This window comes from Corvus kubaryi, unplaced genomic scaffold (genome assembly GCF_017639235.1).
Source record: "Corvus kubaryi isolate FWS band 111438036 unplaced genomic scaffold, C.kubaryi_AGA036_p1.0 split1-131, whole genome shotgun sequence".
NCBI lineage: Eukaryota > Metazoa > Chordata > Aves > Passeriformes > Corvidae > Corvus > Corvus kubaryi.
Window position 1 is genome coordinate 16,976,790 of NW_024582073.1, and position 21,956 is coordinate 16,998,745.

At 40.1% G+C, this 21,956-nt stretch overlaps 1 protein-coding gene across 20 annotated transcripts in view; it reads left to right on the forward strand.

Annotated features, from left to right (window-relative positions):
* The window catches only part of PROM1 (prominin 1), a 65,138-nt gene that overhangs the window by 4,742 nt on the left and 38,440 nt on the right, over positions 1-21,956 (forward strand). For all 20 annotated transcript variants that reach the window (XR_006020462.1, XR_006020463.1, XM_042052937.1 and 17 more), the window contains exons 2-3: positions 2,742-3,155; positions 20,042-20,100. Coding sequence is in view for 18 of the 20 variants with exons in the window: in XM_042052937.1 (XP_041908871.1) it covers positions 2,936-3,155; positions 20,042-20,100 (279 nt within the window). In the remaining 2 variants the exon portion in view is untranslated. The remainder of the gene's footprint in view (positions 1-2,741; positions 3,156-20,041; positions 20,101-21,956) is intronic.

Below are 21,956 nucleotides of genomic sequence, written 5' to 3' on the forward strand. Positions count from 1 at the left end.
TGCTTTTGTATCAGTTTCCTTAACTTTTGGAATCAAGGCTCAGTTAGCATGTGTGAGCTTTTTCTCCTGACTCACTGAAATGTTGCAACTGTACTTCAGAAATCTCTAGAAAACTAAACCTGACTTAGAAAATTGTTCAAATCCCTTTTTAAGGAGAACAAATTGAACTGTTGCCTTTGAGCCCCTAAAATCAAGAGCCAAACAAGGTTAAGGTGATAAAAAGTGGTTACTGTTTAATCAACATCCCTCCAGGTGCACAGCACACCAACATGCATGCTGAAAATGTGTCAAAAATGCACACGTGATAGAGGGCTTTTACACTTTTGTAAGTTCAGCAAATTAGCATAGTTGACAAGAATCCCCAATTAGAAGAACAGTTAATGAAGTCATTTCCCCTCTTGGTTTGATCCCCTCTGAAGCCCCCCCTTCCTTGCTACTAGCTCTACCTTTTTTTTGTCTAAAACATGAGAAAATGTCTTGGGAAGGTGGCTCGGTCTTGCTTCCCAGAAGAAGCAAGATTAGAACAGGCCTTCGGGAATTTGTCTAATAGGAAAAGTACTGGATTTAGCTAGGAAACTATGTAACTATACAATAAAAGTCCACAGAGTTATGAATATATATGAAGAATATATATAAAAGCAAAAAGTATTTTGGCATCAGAGCAGTAGTGTATCAAACTTGCACAATTTTCACTGTTGTGTCATAAAGGCAAAATAATTTTTTTTTCACCTAGTTGTGGTCTTGTCATATTTTATGCTGTAGAGTTTCTGGAGATTTGATAATAAAATGCAGCCTAAGCAGTTTTCACTCTCTGACCATTTCTGTGTCCAGCCTCAGAGCAAGATGTGCATATGATAAAATTTCACTTAAAAGTATGTTTTAGGCTGAAGAAAACTAGTCTTAGTAAAAAATTAAAGGAGGAAAATTAATATTTTGGATCTGAACTTTGTTTTTCTTTCATTAATCTTTAACAGAACATTCTTTTCCAGATAGGGAAATAATCACGGTATTATGTGTTCTAAATTACTGTGTGCTTGTGTTAAGCATATTTCAGAGTGGTTGCTAACATCACCTTTTTGAATAAGGGTTGGATAATTGTGCTAATCACAGCATTATTACTGTTCCTTCTTCTTGGTTTTCACAAGCCATGAGGAGGAAAGACAGGTTCGAGTGTTCCCTCTTAACTCATTTGAACAGTGGAGAAACAAAACTGTCTCTAGGTCTTTGATCTGATCTGGTATTCCTTTATTCCATATTTTTGTTGATCTATCTTTTGAGTGCAGCACAGACTACTAAACAAGCTTACAATGTGATTTTGACTTCTTGCAAAGTACTGGTTTTCAGAAAGGTAGCTAGTGTTTTACCAGAGACTGTAAAGCATGGGAGAGATTTAAGTCTCACTATAGGTTTTAAGTCTTCTGTCTTCAGCATCTCTTTGACCTGGAAGTACCTTGGAAGTCAAGGTATTGGTGTAGCATTGGACTGACTGAAGCCATGAGGTGTTTGTGTTATTTTGCTGTCGTTCCTTGCCAGTGAATGGTCTGAACACCAAGGTGGAGACGGAAAGCATTTCTCTTGAGTAGTGCTGCTGAAAAGGGCAGCAGAGGCCCAGCTGTGCTTGGGAAAGGCAGTTGGTGCTTGGTGCTCCCCAGCTGGAAGTGGTGTCTTGTCATGAGCAGTGAGTTCCCGCACGGCCCAGTCAGTGGCTCTCTGGGGGATCACCAAAGGCATCCCAAAGAGAAGCTGGCCCGGTGGCTGGGAAAGTCAGTGTGGTGCTCACTGGCACGCTCATCAAGTGTGTGCAGCTTCCAAAATCAGAGAAGGGCAGCAGCTTTTCTGTTGCCTTCTATTTGGTTGGTTTCGGTCTGTTTCCTCAGAGGCTGCTATTGCACGCTGAAGTGGAGGAGTCTTACCTGGGTTCTTGTAGATCAAGATGTGGTCGCTTGATTTGTTGGAAGCCCAGGGGTGTGTCTGTTGACATTTCTTAAGTAGTGGTAGATCAGGCTCCTGTGATTTTGTAGATTCAGAATGTTCTTAAACATGTATAACCATCCAAAGTTATCTTAATGACAGTCAGCTTTAGCAAGCTGTAAATAAAAATTGTTGACTTCTTCAATTCCTAAGGAGAGCCTTGAGATAGCTTGAATTAATAGAAGGTAATTGCTGACACCCATTGTCATCTGTCAAGAGGGTGATGTTTTGTTGGTTTGGGTTTTTTGGGGTTTTTTTGTTTTGTTTTGGTAACTTCAATGATAAATTATTTTTTCCTCAATCTTGGAAGACAGTTAAGAGTATCTACGATTGCAGGTTTTGCTAAAAGGTGTAGATTAAAGAATACAGAGTATGACTTGTAATAATTGTCATCGACTATAGAACCATCAGGTGGTAATTAAAAGCATTGTGTAATTGTTGTGACATGACATATTGTACTTAGTCAGAAGTGCAGTTCATACACTGCTTCTTTAGTTTTGTTTCCCTTGGAGCTGTACCGAAGTTCTGCTTTGTTTTTGAAAACTCACTGACCTGGAACTGTGCATAATTGTTTTTTCCACCTCTTTCAAGTACAGTGTATGTAGTATAACATATTCTTCGCAAACCTCAGCAGTTTTTTCTTTCCTGTCCTATCTGGCTCACTTTTGCAACTGTTGATATGTTCAATTTCCAGAGAAGATTGCAGGTTGTCTTGCACTTTGCTATTTGCTTGCACACACCTTAATGAGCTGTTTCTTTTTTTTTGCCAGAGATGGTGCGCTGAGTCATTTCCACAAGAGGCTGCTGTACCACTCGGAAGTAAAAATACATTTAAGAATTGAAGGTGTGAGAGTGTACCAGCATTCTCCTGGTTAGAAAGCTACCCCCCAAGTGAATGTTTGGAAGATTTCTAGACTTGGTCGGACAAATATCTCTACCTCCAGTTTTATGAATACTGCTCGCTATGGCAGTGGAACTCTGTTTGCTGCTGCTGCTGTTTTGTGGAAGTACTATTTCAGAGGTACAGCCTATATACAAACCACCTCCTGGAACTTTGGATTTTGGATTTGTACCAGCCAAGACGTATGATACGGGTGCATACCATGAACCTGGGGCAATAGGAATTTTGTTTAAAATAGTACATGCATTCCTGTACTTAGTGCAGCCAAATTCTTTTCCTCAAGGTAAGCAGATAAACTACTTTTGTTTAAAATACAGATTTGCTATTGATGTGTTCACCCTATTGTAGATACCAAGGCCATAATTAGGAAGTAAATTATATGAAGGACTTTGTAAGTAGCATGTGTTACGGCTAGGAAATGTGTACAGTTCTGTGTAAAATAATATTTTTCTGCTAAGCATAATGGGGAGGAGGTTGTTAATGAAAATGAAATGTTGGTGAAATTTCACGGAACTTTGCTTACATATCTCAAAGCTGTCACTGATGCATTTGAGGCTTGTCTTCTTAACTGAAACAGCATGAGATAGAAGTAGGGGATAAGCTGCTTTGAATTTAACGTTAAATCCATAAGGGACAGCTCTCTGAGTTTTGCATATTGTGATAAACAGGTGGTTACAATATTATAAGATTTAGCACAGGAAATTTGAAATAAATTTCATTTGTTTCCACATATGTGCATCCATGGTCAAGTTTTATGTAAGGGCAGTTCCATTACCGAGCCTTGTGTAGCTTCTTGTTCCTCTAAAAGCTGTCAGGTTAAGACTTGAAACTGCACTTGTTTTAATGAGACTTTTTTTTTTCCATTCATTTCCTACTAAGCTGTTCCTTCTAAAGGAAAACTTAAGATGTTGGAGAAGTATGTGCAACCTTATTGAGGTTTCATTGATTAAAAGGTGCTTTTGGAAATAGTGTTTTTGTGGATGTGGTAGTTTTATCAACTTAACTTTTCAACATGCTTTTTGTTTCATTTAGCTCTTAAAAGTGCTAATGTGTTGGTATAATACTGGCATTTAAGTTATATCAAGGTGAACCTTTAATTAAATCTAAGAAGGACTTTGGTTTTTCACTGATTCCTTTTGGAATATAACAACATATAAAACCTGTATAAAAGGTGTTTATATTATTTTGTAATACAGCTTTCAATTTATTCGCTTAAACTTTTAGGAATACAAAGCCTTAAATTCTTTAGTCTGGTTGGTCACATGCATGTATATCTGTGAACTGCTGTTTGCTTGGATTTTTGACATTTCTTTGTGCATCTCTGACATAACTGTAGAAGAATGAGCTCAACTGAACTTGAATGAATGAATTCTATTTAGACAAGTGCTCAGAGTCCCAGGGGTTAACCAGCAGAATATCCTGGCCTGTTTTCCTGCAGGATCTGTCTTCTGAGGAAGTCTTACACAAGGTGTAATGAGGGCAGCTGCATGAAGGTGACAGTAATCTCACCTTTGGGAAGCACTGTTTCCGGATACCTCTGCTTCTTTTGCCTCTTTGCTTCTGTTAAACATGTGGGTGAACTATTTGCATCTCTGTGAGACCTGATGGTGAGGATTGCCATCTGCATGCAGCTCCTAAAAGCAGGCCTCCACTCTGCCTGAAGCCCTGCTTGAATATTTTGTTCTCTTACAATTGTGGAAACTTGATTTCACTGAGACGGTTACTGTGTTTGTATATTACCAAGAATTTGGTCTGTAATCTTGTATGTCAGAATTAATGTCCTGTGTCCTAAGCATGTGAATAATTAGTGAGTATAGACTTTATGATCAAGGTTATTGTCCTGTGGGACTGCTCTTAATAAGTTCTACGTCAAGTAGGTATTGTGAACTCCAGCATTAAAGAAGACATCCAAAAGTAAATTAGCTTGTAAATGTTCTTAGCTTGTAAGCTTTGAACATCTCATACTTCTTCTTACTTCCTTGAAGATACTTTTTGCCAAATCGGTTCTTTTCAGAGCTTTGGCTTTGTTATTTGCATTAAGTGAAGTCGTGTTCCCATGGCCCCTCATACTTCACTGCGAAATACAGATTTGATGGATCATGTCGGTTTGAGTCATACTGTTTAATTGGCTAATCCCCATAATCTCTTTTGCCATATGCTGTTCTATTTTCACATTCAGCGTATTAATGGTGTATTTACATATTTAAAATGGTTGTTTTGTTTGGTTTGGTTTTTTAAATTCCGGCTTGAAATAGAGTTAATTCTGATTCAGAGATGAAAATAAGCGTAATGACAAATGGGCACAGAAAGCAAGCCTTTTGATGTTTCTATTTCAAACTTCATCATTCTAATGGCACTGGTGCTCCAGAAGAGTTAGCTCCAGGTTGATGCCCCAGTGTATTGCATATAACCACAACATAGAAAAGTATCATTTGTGTGCAAGCCTTGGCAGCAATCACTTAGACCTTTGATCTTAGTAGTCCTGTATTTTTTCTAATACTTGGAAGTACTCAATGTTCAGTTTTCTAATCTATTAGTACTCTTAGCTGGGAGGAAAAGAAGTCATAGGATTGTCTAATTGCATATAGATATTCCTGCCTTTGCAAGTCATCTTGCAATAGTGCTCTGATGGTGCTGAATATGTTACAAGATAACATTCATACTCCTTCAGTCTAAAGTATGCCTTTTAGGAAGAAAGCCAGTGTGAGCTTTATACTGCTACAATAAAACAAAATAGGAAGTACATGAGAGTCTTTGGGAAACGTTATTCTTAATTTCATGCTGCTAAGTCTCAACAGTTGAAAGGGATCACTTCATTTAATGAAAAAAATCAGTCAAGAAACATTTTGTAAGATGGTTTGCTTTTAGTTACATCTAGATAAGTAATTATTTATTCCCTTCTAAATTTGTTCATGCCATCAAGTTTGTGCAAGTACAACTTTAAGTTTAGATTTAATATGTAAGTTATTAATTGGATTAAATACAGTTCTTACGTAAAGTACTGTAACAGAACCAGGGCAAGGAACTGTAACACCTTAAGTTTTTTAAAATTGCTGAATCTTTTAAGACCAGCACTGTGCTCCTTGGATATGGCAAGAACCTAGCTCAGAAGAAATGAATTAGGATATCTGATTGCAGTGCTTCAGTGAGTCTAAATAGATTCTGCTTTCAATGCCACCAGTCAAATATGTACTGCTGGAAATGGGAGTGAGTTTACTTAAGTGTAAACTTATTCAGGGAAGCAGCCTCCACTTCGAGTTAATGATAACACTGGAGAGGAAAAGACTGGTCACTGGTCTGCTGCCTGAGGCTCAGCAGGTCACTTCAATCTCAGTGTGCCTTTGTTCCTCCATGGTAATGATTGCGCTGCTACTCCTTTTGTTGAGGACTGTTTAAGACAGAGGCATCGTTTTCTTTCTTGTTAATAATACCACTTAAAATAAAGAGATGATAATAGGAAAATTATAGTTGCTTCTATTACTTATCTAAGAAAGAGGACATCTAACAAAATAAATAATCAGTTTTTCTTATGTAGAAATTGTCATAAGCTGCAGCATTGATTTATTTATAAAGTTGTCACTTCATGGTTGTGAGGTGGTGCTTGTCATCCTTTGTGTTGGAAACCTTCAGATGTGAACTTGGTATGGACAGGACATGGTCAGTATGATGCTGTGGCTGCTATGAATTATCATAGTTTTGTCTTTGTTCCCATGGAAACAGTTGTTAGTTGCAGTAAGAGGATGTTAATCTGAGATTCCAGTTGCCAGCAGGATGTGCCCAACAAGTCTTCGGCTTCACAGCTAGTGTCTTGTAACAGAAATATGAGGAGTTCACAAAGGAAAGAAGCTGGGAATAATAAAGCTCCTGCTCCTATTTTTAGGTGAAATGAGACAAAAACTTACAAGCCTGTTTACCTTACCCTACGGTACCTGAACATACTGCAGGACAACTTAACTAGTAAAGTTACAACTGCTTTTCTCCAGCTTCTGACTTACATTGTAGGTAAGCGTTTCTGCTGAAGTGGGAGTACAACTTTTACATAAAAATCAACTGTTGAATGCAGGTACTTTCTGGGCAAAAGATAGTATGAAGAGTTAAATGTACTGTTTGCTATGGGGAACACAAATGAGCTGATTTTTAGATCTGGACTACATCTTTCAAATCTTTCTGACTGTGGAATCTTGCTTGCTGAACAGTTTAATCAGACTGAAGGTCAGAACTTGAATATTTTAATATCACATCCTGTGTCTGACCCGTTTTGGTCTTTCTTTCTCCTCATCTAGTCAGCCTTTAAAGCAGCTGCAGATTGTGAAGTTCAGCAAGTTAGTCTTGTGTTATCTCAGTAATAAAGCACGTGAGTGTATTCAGCAATTAAATTATTCCCAGATATTTCAAAGAAGAAACTTGTAACTTGATCTGAAAATAAACTGTATCTGTAGTTAGTATAGCTGTAATAGAAAATGCACAGCAAAACCCTGTTGTTTTGGGTAGGTTTGATGAGCTCCTAGGATACTGACTTTTGAAATTTACTGGCTGTGTTGAGTGTGAGGTTCTAAAGCAAGTAATCAAAACACTTTATCACCCCCTCACTTAAACTCAGTAAGGCAGAATTACTTTTTGTGTGTGTGTGTGAAGCTAGATTCTCTGCCTATTAGTCTTCCACAGCTCCCCTACAAAAACAAATGCATGTGTCTGGATCTTGGAAATAAGCTCAGTTATATATAGTTAGTAGTGCCCTTTTATTTTTAAACTTAAGATTTTCCCAGGAAGGTTAGGCATGTCTGCATGAGGTTAAAGGACGGTGCTGCGGCTCTGACTCTGCAGGTGCTGCAGTCCAGCACCATAAAATTTTGCACAGGTACCTGTAGCCATTATGATGTTTCATAAAAACATAAATTCGGATATCCTTTTTTCCAGTTGTGTGAAGTTTCAGTTTTTGTTTGGATGTGTTATACTGCTTTTTTGAGCTAGTGTTTGATAGCTACCCCCCATGCATGTGGGTTAGTTTTCTTGAAGCTTACATCCTGGAGCTGGGTTGGGAGCCCAGGTAGAACTGTGCAGGAACTGAGAAGAGGGAAAGAGCAGTATCAACCCATTAGTAAGTTAGCTGTTAGATTGGCTAATTTCTGTTGTCAAGTGACAGTCAGTGCCTTCACCACATCCCTCTGGTGTTTTTCCACAGCTGTGAGTAGAGCTGTAGTGTGAATTTAGAATAGTGGCTGAAGTGTGTATATCAAAAATGCAGGTGTGACAGGTACACTGCAAAATGCAGTGACAGGTGTTATACACAGTGGTGGTGGGGAACTGGGATAGCAGTGCTCCTTTGCTTGGTAATATGGTGTATACACTGAAAGAAATTTCTTGTGTGTAATGTTGGAAATACAGGGGAAGATGGAGCAGCAGGAAGATATGAGATAATTTAGCCTCTTCTTTTCTCTGCCCACTCATATATATTTAAGGAAATAGTGTTTAAAAAAATCACTGCTCATTTCATGTTGGGAACTTAAGAGCTGCTCTGCTTGATGACATGCCCATGTAAATGAGGAACAGCCTGAGAACATTTCTGAAGCAGATTTAAGTCTGGCTTTTTAATTTTCTTAGGCACCAGAAAAGTAATTCTTTTTCCCCTGATTTATTCAAAATGGCAGGCTAACAGATTGCTTGTCAAAAGGACTTTCTGCTGGCAGGGAGGAGATAGGTTTTAGGGAGGGGAGGCTTACATAGATTATCTACTAGAGGCTATCACAGAAAACTACAGTTGCAAATGTTAAGGCTTCTCTGATGTCTTCCTGCCCACTTCTTTTGGATTACATCAACAAAGAATCTCTTTTGCAGACAGGTATTATGTGGAAAATACAGAAGTAATTTTTAAATCAGTGTTGCTTAGCTGATCATCTGCAATTCTTGGTCTTTATGCTCATCTGGAATCCTTTCTCTAGAGTATCCTCAGTGCTTGCCCTGATCTGGTATAATACTGCCTGCCAGCTGTGCCTAGGTGAAAAAACATACTTTGACAGCAATTGGAAAACATCAGTTCAACTTTACAATTTTAACACTGTTAGGACAGAAGGGAGAAACTGACAAAAACAAACCTCAGGTAGAATTTGAGGGCATTGGATTACTTTCCATGGAAAGGGCACTTCAAAGTGGCATTAGCACAGATGGCTGTGGTAATTCCTGCAGGGTACTTCAGACAGCCATGCCTCTTGGAGTTTCATAATAATCATAAATTAAATAGGCTTACATTTGTGCGGTATTAAGACAGCTCATATCTGCCAACTCTAAACTGCCTTCTCCCCCTTCCAAATGAGATGACTACATGATGTCTGTGGGAACATCTCTGGCAAGTGAGTTGAGCATATTTGGTATGGAGTACTGAGGAACTCAGGAAACCTGCTGATAGTTACAGCATGGACAGTCCTTAAAACTGTCCTGACCATGTTCTGTTTGCCTGGGGATGTTAGAGGGAGACAAAAGGTATAACCAGAGAGCTGATGAGTGGCATTCCCTGCTTCAGGGCACAGGGGATAAGTTCTGGATGCAACTAAATCCAGAGGTGCTGGCTACGAGGAAGGGAAGGGTGTGAGTACCGTATGGTATTGTGAGTGAACATGGCCTTGTTTGTTTGTCATTCTAAGTAAAGAGTCTTCATTGGTGGGGTTTGCATATTTTTAAAGAAAAAAAGCAAAGTTACCGTGTTCTAGAAATGCATATATTTAGATAATTACCATTACTGTACTTTTAGTACCACTAAAAGCATGATAGCTTGTTTGAGACTTGCAGAGCATATCTGCACCATCTTCTATAGTGAGAGGTGGTGTGGAAGGTATCTTTTCAGCTTTATACCGGCTAGCGCTTGTATTTCAATGCCTTAGAAAGCCTCGAGCAGCCTTGAGAGGTAGCAAGGGCGATCTAGCACTTTAGTAGCTCTAAAATCGGTACCTGAATCAGCTGCAGAGCAAATACCATCAGCAGAAGCAAAGAGGGAGAAATATAGCTCCCTGCTCGCTCAATTCCCTGCAGTTAGAAGCTTTCAAATGAGACAGACGACCAGAGATGTTTACAGGAAAGTAGCTGAGCTGAGAGAGGGCGTTTGCCTCCCCTCGACCATCTTTATTAGGAGAAGGGGAAAGGGGAGGACTGCGGGCGGACCCGGGGTGAGCGGCCAATCAGACACTGCTGAAGAGTCTGAGTTACATTTGACTTTGCCCACGCTTGGAACAAAGGAGCTCAGAGCACATGTCTTTGGGAGGGGGGAGGGGAAGATCAGAACAGGCAGCAACAAGGTGGGACAGAACAGCTTTTGGATCAGCCATATTGTCTGGTAATGTGCACCTTGGGTGAACCTCTTCGAAAATTACCAGCAACTGCAAACATCTTATGGGTTTTCAGGCAACTCTGCTGAGGCACCATCCTTTTCTCAGCTTAGCAGTGGTTACTACTTTGCTGTCCATCCTGCCTCTTCAGTTAATTTTTACAGGCTATCCACATAGTGCTGAACCTCATTCTCATTTCTAACTTGTAGCTCTGGAACTGATGGGGAGAGAGACGGGGGGAGATGTCACTGAACTTACTGGAATTATGTTTTCACAACCTTCTAAGGGACTTCTCAGGTCTTTCATCATCTTGGCTGTTATGGAGCATTTTGAGTTAATTATGTGAAATACTGTACAGAGACTGCCTGCTGTTGGAAAAGCAGTCATTTGAGCCTCTCTTTTCTTTGTTACAGACCATCATAATAAGATAGCACAGCCTAGCCCTCTTATGTTTGTCTGATAATTTGCTTAGGTGGTTGTTCACAGAAAAACAAACTCCTAAGTCTTGTTCAGTGATGGCTTTTTCTTGAATGATGTCAGCTGAAGTAAGGACAGCTTGATAGATCTTTGCAACAGATCTTTCCACAGTCCTTGTAGTCAATGCTTCATTACATTGAAAATGATGACAGTCAGTATTTTTTCCTCTCCTTTTTCTCACTATTGTTTTTGCCTCTCAAGATGGTCTGTGTAACTTTCAGATCTTAACCGAAGTGGTGTCTTTTCCAAGTGAATACGCAATATTCAAAAATTGCTGGAACAAAATAAATGTGTAAGTATTAATTTCAGTGGGTTTTGTAATCCTTTTAACAATATTAAATTTTTCCATACATGTATTAAAGCTTTTGAGTATACTTCTTCCTTTTTCCAAACTGAGTTACCTACATGTTAGAAGAGAAACCAGGTGCCACAAATGTCAGCCAGTGTACTGCACCCACCAGACTGCGTTAAGTGGCCTCCCAAACTTGGACTTTGGCTAAGAAGTTCCTGACAATATCCCTGGCAATGGGATCGTTCCGGTGGGTGCAGTATAGCACTGCAGCAAGCTCACTCCTTTCACCCGCGCAGCTGTAAGGCACGGATTCACACACACACATTCAAGCCGGATAGCTCACGCGTTATCAGAAGCAAAGAGTCAGGAGGGCTCTCCCGTATGGTATTTCACGGATGATGGTTTATTGCATCCTGCTGCCAAGGGAGACCAGAGGCGAAAGAGACCGACCCGTTCAGGGTCCAGGGTTTTTGTACTGGAGCGGGCGAGCATCAGGAACCAATGATCTGAGGGCACAGGGGCGGTACAAAGGCGGGACTAGGGAGAGGGAGCCAATGGGGAAGCTCTGGAGGCGTGGAGGGTAACAAGCCATTCAAGCAGACCAAGTATATACATTTTAGTGTAAGCCTGCTGGTTATAAAAAAAAGCCCCACAAACCTACTTTGATACCATTTTTCAATAATCACATAGATTTCTTACCTAAAAACACTTGTGTGATTCAATTATGAGTTGTATTGCATCATAACGTAGTTAGGATCTTTCTTTTGACTGAAAATATACCAAATTATTTTATTTTGGTGAACTTTAAAATGTGATTACAGTTGTGAATGTGAATATTGTTACTACTATTAAGTATTGCTTTTGCTGTTTAACTCAGCTGAAAGATGCCTGGCTGTACCTGTACTGAATAAATCCAAGCATCAGGCCTAATTAGCTGTCTTCAGAGTAGCAACCATTACTTTTGCTTTAATTTTTGAGTGAGCCAGTGGTCCCTGTAGTACTTTGAACCAATGTGTATGCCCCAGTTATCAAACATACATGGAAAGTTGTGGCCCTTGCAAAAATGGGGAAGCAGAGGAAGGGAATTCTGAGGAGTCTCAGGGAAGCTGCCAGAATGACAGTCACTGAGGTAATCTGGTCAGCAGGGCTCCAGCATGTCATTCCCAATTAGTTATCTGTGTTCATATTTCCAATAATCCAAGTTATGCAAGAGAGGATTTTCTGTGCTTTCCTCAGTTTACAGCAACTCCTGAGGAGATAAAGGAAGAGGAAAAATGGTGCTCATACGGTCTATTTACTGCTTTGATCAAAGTTACAAGTCCAGTATGTCTACACAACCCAATCTATCAAGAAGCTGCTCAGCCTGTGCAGTGTGCTAAACCAGACAAACGTACAGCGCAGCAAGTTAAATCTTTGCTTGTAATCTGTTGTAAATCCTTACCAGATGGTGGCCTAGGGAGAACTTGAGGTAGCTACTGCCAACAAAGCAAGTGGCAAAAAATAGCTGTCGTGGCAGAAACAGTGTGCTACAGAAGTTCTGTTGCCTTCAGAAAAAGACAGAATGCAGTTTTCTGTGTGGAATACCTCTTCAAAGCTTTCGACTTCATTTTGTGTCTGCATGATGCATGCAAATTCATTGCAGCCTCCTAAGGAAGGATTTTTCTAAAGGCTTCTCTGTCTTTTTTCTTCTTCCAAAACTTCAGCAAGAACAGAACTTTCTTTGTACTAAGGAACAACTAGAAAGCCCCTGCAAAGCTTATTTTCAAAGAAGTTTTTCTTTCCATGCATCCTGTAACGGTCGATATTGTGGCTATTTCTTTTTTTCTTCAAACATTTTCCTTGGCCAGGCTCTTTAATGTTGTCAGTGCATGTCAATGGAAAGCAGAATGTGCCTAAACAGAAAATGTGGCTGCACTAAAGAGTAACCTCAAGGTAATAACCTCAAGTTTGGGGCAGCTCTAAGGTGTGAAGATTTCCTGTGGAAGACTTCAATTACCTGTTTGGTCTTCCTGACTAATAGCTTCCATTTTTGGAAAGTGGGGAACATTTTTGTGTTCAGAACGAAGTTCATTGACTGTTAGTCTTATCTGATCCACTGCTGTATAATTTATTTCTTCAGTGGCCCAATGTTATTTCCTGTGAGGAAGGGTGGGACTCTCCTTAATTTCACATTCTAGTTACCTTGGAAGCTGTTGCTGCTGTGCAATTCGTTGTCTTCAGCAGTTCCACCATGCTCAGTCCTACCTGTGCTCTAGCTAAAGCTCTCCCTGTTAGGCCACTCTTGCAGTTTCAACCCTGCTTATGGCTGTTCATCTCTTCATTATCTGCTTCATATTGCATCTCTGCTGCCTGCTCTCTCTCACGTTGTCCCGCACTGCATGCAGTATAATCTAAGGTGCATTTCTAGGTGGTCTGGTAGCTTGTCCTTTCAATTATAAATAAAGCAGCATATGCTTTACCAGTCTGCCGAGACCTTAAAAATGTATTTACTGTGTTTTTGCTTGTGTCATATTGTGTGTTGTTGGATTTTGTGACAGCCAGAGTGTTGTAGGATAACAACATGTAATTAAAGAATGCAGTCAAAGAATGGGAATGGACAGTGATCCTGCTGATGAGAGGACACTGTATACAGAAGGCAGAAGAGGGTGACAAGACAGATTGCCAAAGCAGATGAGAAGGTAAAATACTTAAGCAGTTTAGTATGTATTTGTTGGGTTTTGACCTCCATTCAATCAAGTTATTCTGGGTATTGTGGAATAATACTTTCTATGGCTTTGTTTTGCAGGTCAGTGGTGAGGTACAGCAGCAAAGTTCCTTTCTTACTTGCCTTTTTTTCTTGTCCAGAAGGCATGGTGATTTTTTGCTCATTATTTCTTTAATGCACGTGAATAGACAGGTGGTTGAACAGAGAATTTCCTTTCACCACATCTGTAATAGAAATAGGTGATCTCGTGTGTGGGCTACAGAAGCAAGGGAAGATCAGTGTGTTGTTCAGGAGCTGTGCTCAAAGGCAAGAGGGTCAGAATGGCCTCTTGCAAGGAACGGGAGGGTGGAAGCGGAATCAACCTGATGTTCCCAGTAACTCAATGGGGAAAAAAAAAAAAGTTAATTGTATAGAGAGAGACCTTGCCTAAAAAGAGGGGGGAGAAATTATCTAAGGAGGCTGGGTGTTTCTTAGTTAAGGACAAGGGCTGTGTCCCAGGGCTGTCTGAGGAAAATATTGTGAAGAGGGGAGTGAAGCTTTGCAATCTGAAGTTGGAAAGGAATAGTCTAGACTATATGAGTGAATGCCTGGATTAGATTCCTTTTCTGTGGACCAAAGTGATCTCTTATTGTGTGGGAATTGGGAAGATCTCCTTGTCTATGAGACTTCCCACTTGTCCTACAGAGTGAGTTTTCTTCCTGCTCTGCACAGACAGGACAGCGCGCATGGGATGAGCAGTGTGTCAGGGCCCTCCCTCTCTGCAGTCACCAACTGTGCATGATGGATTCTTCAGCCATCAGCATTCCTGAGCTCTCACCTTGCTCTGCAGTGGAACCAGAGAGAAGCGATGCTGTGGGATTTAGAACAGCAAGAGTGAGCAGAGCCGTAATGGAGGTAGGGACAGTAAAGGGGACCAAAGGTATCCTTGGGTTACCTTATGAAGGAGACCTCTTCAGTGGGAGCCAAATCTGACCCTGGTAGAGGCTATTGGCTTGAGGCTTTGGGGAAGCAACCAAAGCTCCACTCAAGTCAAAGCAAGTGTTCTAAAATGTCAATAAACTGAACTTGCCATAAAACTTGCTTTAAGATACTTGGAAGGTTTTTGTCTCTGTTGAGTCTGAAAGGCTTTCCTGGTTTTCTTGGCTTTGTGGGAGATATTCATTAGTGTGACTCATAATTAGGAAAACAAACAAGTTTGAAGTAATTTTAATTCATTCATTTCAGACTAATTGACCTATATTCAGAGAAGTTCTGAACTGTTCAGTGTGGATGTAGTCCATTGACTCTATTTATTACAGATGAACAGGAATGGACCGAAATACTGTTTTATACATGAGAATGAGATAGCAATAAAGTAGTTACTAATTGATCATTGGTATTATCTATGTAATTCTCCCCTGTTGTTCAGAAAATATCTCCTTTTAGTGCAGTATGAGTGCTTCAGTCATGGTTCTTATTGACTTGTTTGAAGACCTTTCAGAATAGAAGCCTAATATATTATATTATGCATAAAAAGACATTAATTTCTGGCATAATTTGATTAATGCTGGAGTTGCACTACAGCTGAACTGGCTCAATAGAATTTTTTGAGTGAAGTGGAAGCATAGCATTCCCAAAGGTTTTACTCCAACTATTTTCCTGTCAGCTAGATTTGAAAAGCTTCCTTGGCAGAAGAATTTGTAATTAATTTATGTTGGTACTTAATAGACAGACAGCTTATTTTAAAATCTCTATTATTTTTGCTACCCCTTTCTGTAGACCAATTCTAAGAAGCACACTTAGTGATAACCTCATTTTCTTGCCAGAGTAATGAGATATTGAGTGTATATACACAGTACTCTTGCAATTCAGGAGTTAGTGATTATGTTTTCTTAACTGGAGATCCTCAGAGGTACTTAATATTTCTTCACAAATTGCATTGGTAAATTAACAGTTCATCTGGCTAGTTAGATTTACTAGGGCAGATGGCACTTCGCATGTGTGATGAGAGCAGGAAGGAGTCAGCAAAGCAGTGGTGTGATTAGCCGTGTGAATGAGCCTCACAAGGTAAATCTCTTTAACCCCAATGATAAAATGTGTTCTGTGCTAAAGCCGAGGATTACTGGTCCTGTGAAACAACGTGTACTGGTCAAGCCAAGATTTCAGAAGTAATCCAGTTAATTTGAAAATAAAGGACACCACTTTTTATGACACCTTCCTAACACCTTTATATTTGAGACAGAAATCAGCCTCAAGATGGTACTTTGCCAATAATGCAAGAGAGAGTTGTGTGGTGTTACCTGAATTCAATTGTAAATAAAAGCTTATTTGAATGCTAGAGATGAGATGTTCTAGCTAGGGAGGAAAGATGCTTCATAGAAGCAGACCAGAATCCCAGGCGGAATAAAATGTGAGCTGAGCTGTCTTTTGATTGTGCTACAGTGAGCAGTGTTGCCACATGTAGCTCCTGTTTACACAGCACCAGGCACAGGATGTTCCCCCATTTAACCCTTAAGCTCTGCAGTAGTAACTGTGATTGCCATCAACGTGCAGTAAAACCTGTAGAATCGCAACGGTTTGGGTTGGAAGTGACCTTCAAAGATCGTCTAGTCCAACCCTCCTGCAATGAGTAGGCAGGTTTTTCACCAAGGCCTGTTTTTACCTACAGATATGTGAGTAACTGCAGGCACTCTCACTTCACTTCTAACTAAATTTGTTTTTTTTAAATGGGAATATATACAACTTCCACATTTCATTTGACATTAATAAACTGGGGATACATCTAATCATGTTGGTATTGAAAGCTATTGAAATAATAAATTTGTGGTAAAGACTGGTCAATCACTGTGTGCTGCTTGGTTAGAAAAACACCCTGAAGCATCATGTTACTTCTGAAAAATCATTGCAAAGTAATTTTAGGGAATCTTTATTCAGCAGGGCAGTCTCACATTCTGGAAAATTAAGGGAAAAAATGGACTGTGTAGCAGCCATTGTGTTGTGCGTGAAACCTGTATTGTTCTTACTATTAAATTTAATCAGTCCATGTGGGAACCTTTTGTACCTATTTTCAGGCTTTCTTGTTTATTGTTAAACCTAAAGGTGTTTTACCTTGTGATAAACCACCTTTAAAGTCTAAATTTCAAAAAAAGTTATGAAGTGCTATTTTCTGCATAAGTTTGTCATAGTATATTTAGATTGACTTCTGTAATATTTTTTTTACTCACAGGCTATAAAATATGGAAACAGTATAAATAAAACTGTGAATCAGCAACACTGAGCAATTTAAGCCTATCACAAGCAATCAGAGCAAGTTTTGGGTTGTTTTGGTTTGATTGTTTTAGTATTGTCTCTTCTACTTGGAGATACTCAGAATCTGACTGGCTGTGGCCCTGGGTAGCCTGTGGGGAGTCGGTCACTGGCCTGAGCTGGAAGGTTGGACTGGATGATCTCAAGGGGAACCTTCTGATCTCAACCATTCTGTTTCTCTTGAGTAGTTACTTTTATATGCATAATTTATGCCTACAGAGGGCCATAAATATTTGTGTGTGTGTGTTTATACACGTATGTAAAACTTAATGTAACATGTTAGCGAATTTTTTTTTTTAATGTTTAACTTATTATGGGACGAGATGCTCAACTAGGAGAATGGGTAAAAGCATTAATTTTTATTTAACAGGAAAAGCTAATGCTTTTAAGATTTTTCTTGTACCAATTCCCAACAGTAGGAAATGTATCAAAGGACATTTTTGTCAATAATAAAGTCTTGCTTTCTTAAATGCTTCCTGGCAGTGTTTTCACTACTGCACTAAATAATTTACAACAGAAAGTCATTATGATTGTAGGATAACTTTAGAATAATTCACATTGGAGGGGACCTTCAGACATCATCAAGTCCAACTGTTTTCCAAAGCAAAATGAACCTCGAAGTTAGGAGCAGCCTGGAAATGAGAGGGGGTTGCTTGGGGCTCTTCTGGTTCCCTTCAGAGCAGCATCAAGGAGAGTGATGCCACAGCATCCTGGGCAGTTGGCTCCTGCATCTGATCACCTGCACACAGTCTGTGCTGCTTCATGCATTGAGGATCACAAAAGCTTTTCTTTATTATTCCATCGTATCACATTCTGATTGAAGCTGGTCAAAGTTTCTCATCAGTGGCTGCTACACAATGCTAAATAGCTGAATCAATATGTAAACAAGAGAGTTGTTTTCTCTCTTTTCCTATATGCTGAAAGCCATCTAGCTGTAAAAAAAAAATTACTGCATTTATTATTTCATACAGCCATATTTCTTAAATTTACTTATGTAGTATAGATGTCAACAGGAAGAAAAAAATGTCACCTCTGCTGAAGAAGAAAAAATTGTCCAACAACCAGTGTGAATTACACTGCTGGGGTTTGTGCAGTTTTGCCTCACCTGGCTTTGTATCTCCTTGTTGCTGAAACTTCCAGAGAAACACAGATGCTGCCTGGCATGGTCTCAATGCAGGGAGGACTTGGCTGGTGCCAGCGTGCGAGATGTTTTAGAGTTGCAGCAGTGGATCAGTTGTGTGTTGCTCATACAGTGGTGTGTGCCCTTTCTTTCAGCAGTCTCATGACTCCCAAGATGCAGAGCGTGAAAAAAATTGCAGGGATCATAGCTCTTTTGTGCTTCCCAGGTGCTTATTCTGCATATGTTTTGGTTTTATTTCTCTTATTGTGGGATTCAGCCTTATCTTGTACTTTATATATGGTCTTTCCAAATTGAGGTTACCTCAGCATAGAGTCCTTGCTTACTTACTACCAGCACTCTGTGAGTGTTTTGGAATGTACTCCCCAACCAAGGAATGATTTGTGGCTTGGCACTTCAGTGATGCATTAACAGATTTTTATTTTTTAATTGGCAGTCTTGCTAGCTGCAGCTCCCTTGCAGGGACTACCTGCCTTAAAGCAGCAGTTGGTGCTTTGCTGTTGTGTGTTTTCTTTCCATGGATACAGTTTTCTGTGAGGAGCTCCTCAGGATCTCTTCAATCAGTCAAGTCCATGTTCCCACTGTGGGATGTTGAGGAGGGAGAACTAACGGACACTGCTTGCTTAGGAATTTGTTTTCCTGAGCCATGTGTGGGGTGAGAGAGGAGTGAGATCACAGCCCCTGTGAGCTCCCTGAATATACTTCACAAGTGCTACGATAAATTCTGAGAGGCCTTAAATTTTTGGGAGGAGAGCAGTCAGTTTTCACACCTTCAGGTCCTTTATGGATCCCCAGGTTGGATAACTTACTGGAGGTTTTTATCAACTTCGTTCATTTGCACATGGGAGACTAAAAACAAGGCAATAGTAGGATGAACTTCAGCTCTGTGGGAGTGTGGGGGGTAGAGTTCCTTCTTGAGCTCTTTGAGGTGTAGAGTGCTCCTTCCTAATGTGCTTTCTCTTCATCAGAGGAGACCAGAAGCTCAGTCAGTTATTTCTCCCAAATGTCCAAACGCTGTTGCTTTTACACAGCCTAGCATGGAGCATGCCCTGGGCCACTGGTGCTTCTCTGAGGCAGAGGGTCTGCAGAGCTGGTGGTGCCTCGCTCCTTCAGGTGCAGGGTGTCACAGCAGTGACCAGGAGCCACAGTTGCCGGCTTAGTTCCCATAGGGTTGCCAAAGCCTTGGTTATGGTAGGCTGGTGATGTCCCAAGAAGGGGATCCATTTGTTGCAGCTGCCAGGGTTTACTGAAGGTGGCACTAGTTGTGTTAAATTCCTACTCTTTTTTTAGAGATTGCTGTATTTTTTTTTATATTGTGAGTAAGTTAGTATGAGTGTTGGATCGATGCACAGTAAATAGTAACATGTTAGGCTTTCTGATTTGTTTTGGTGGTGTTACGTACTCACTGTTGATCCAGAGATCAAAAAAGAAAATATAAAAATAAAAAGGGGAAAAAAGATTGGGATAATGTTGGCAAGATAATGTCTTCTTTGTACCCTTCAATCAAGAAGTCATCATTGGCATGCTTGTTTTGTGCATTATGTATCTGATGCTCTGTTTATGTCTATATATTTATGCGCTTATGTACTTGGCATAAATGGGAAGCAAAGCTGATAGCCAAAACATTGTCCAAGTAATTGATACATTTGTGATGAACTTTTAATAATGATTTTATGGTGCAGAGGATGACCTCAGCAAAACCTTCACTGTATTTCAGTGGCAACTGATTAATTGATAGACAACCTGGCTATATTCTTGTGAACTCATAAAACGCAGTTGAGGAGAGATGTTGTTAGTAGACAGATTTATGGGGACACTTACATACTTGCCTATGCTGTTGATTTCTGTTCTTAATTTCATCTTGTCTACCTAATGGTAGAATTCATACTGTTCTCTTTCCTCCCCCTTTTGTAAATTATGTTGTTTAAAACTGTGGAATATTCTTGCTTATTTTCAGATCTCATCAGAAAACTAGCACAGCAGCAGTTTGGAAATTCACAGGGCGATTATCAAAAGGTAAATTGTCTATGTGTATCTGCATAAAATAATGAAAACTATGACTTTGAAATTCGTGTTTTTTTCTAAACCAGGAATTAGTATTTTAGAACTATATGAACAGGATACAAACAGGAAATTTTTGAATAACAAGTATGACATTTTCATGAAAAATGTGGGACCAATTACAAAGAAAATTCCACAAACCACTGTTAAGAAACTATTCATAGTTAAGGATGACTTAAAAATTCCAGCTGTAATGTGATTGTTGCACAAAGATTGAAGACACTTTGTATTGAAAAATACTGCTTTTATTTTAAAAACTTAGGGAGAACTATTACTGCTTAGCTCTCATGTAAGCTTCAGCTATTGTTCTCAAAAAGGTGAATTTATATTATAAATATGCTATTTATATATTAGTAAGTAGATGGAATGGAATGTGCATCTGAGTTTTGGGCTGTTCTGGAGCACAGTGTTCCACTTTCAAATCAGGAGCTGAGTTTCTGCAGTAGGAATTTAACTGTGCCCAGGCAATGGACAAGTTGCTTCAAATGAGCGACTTGCTTTTGGTCCCTGCAGTAGGGTGTACCTGTCAGGAGGATGAGTGTGGTACTTGCACACAGACACTGAGCTATTGCTGTCAATCAGAATAGCCTTACTGGTGCTTCCATGTCTTCCCAGCAACAAGCCTGTTTCTCCAGTAGCTTGATAAGTTCTGCATGACATCCTGGTGTGGGGGTTATGTGTGTGTTGTTATGCTGCATCAAGTGACTCTTGCTGATCCCACCTGCTTGATGGGGCTCTAGAGAGTGGTGCATCACAGATTGTTCCTGCATACCCAGGGAAGAATGTAAGATAGGGCTTGGATGGGAGAGTCTCAGAACAAAAGTGTTAGACTCTAGGGGGTATCCCTGACCACAAGCAGAGTATTTAGTAACTAGTACATGAGTCATGAGAAATCTGAGACTAGTCCTGTGTAGGGGATGTGATTATAGGGTAGCAGTTAAAATATTAGGAGTTCTTAAGAAGCAGGACAGATACAGGCCAGTATCAGTCCAAATTCTGACCTGAATACGGTACAAAACTCTGAAACAAATTTGGAAAATGAAAATATATCAGGACAAGTAGAGGGTACTTCAGAAGACAGAAACATCAGCCAGAGTCAACTGTGAAACAGCCAGCATGACTATAGATGTGCCCCTGGAAGAATTTCCAATGGAGATAGGGAAGTGTGAATACCGCTGAAGGGTGTGGATAAGTAGTTAGAAATGTTTGCCTGTGGTTTTGATCACTCAAATTCAGGGAGAATGAATTCAGACTAGGATGAGTTCAGGAAGTGTCCATTAGGGTGATCTGGGAAACCTGCGAGTCTTCAGAGGAAAATGGAAGAGTTTGTTTAGCTTGGGAAAAGAGTTGATAAGGGGTGTGATTAGTCTTTTAAAATATATACGGAGAGGAAGCACCAGGAAGAAGGTTCTGCTTCTTGGGCAAAAGATAGTTCTGGCACAGAAGCAAGGGGGCTGGAAATGGACATGTGCGAAGAAGACTTGCTCACACCAAGCACTGAGAACGGCCCTTCAGTAGCAGGAGCAGGAAATCTGCTACTCCTATTTATCCTGTTAAATTTCTACTGTCATTCCTCTGTATCACTTTTTAAACCTATTTGTAGAATGTGTTAGTGACCCAGGAGGCCCTTCCCACTTCTGTGCTGTGTGTCCTAGTGTTCCCAGTTGGACTCTAACCATGAACATCTCCCTGTGCCCTGCCAGGGGCAGCAGTCTGCCAGAACAGTCCAGCAGCTGAGCCGTGCCTGCTCAGGGGAGCCAGCTTGCTGCTGCTGCCATTGCTTTGCTTCTGCTGGGTGGCTGCGTGCTTGA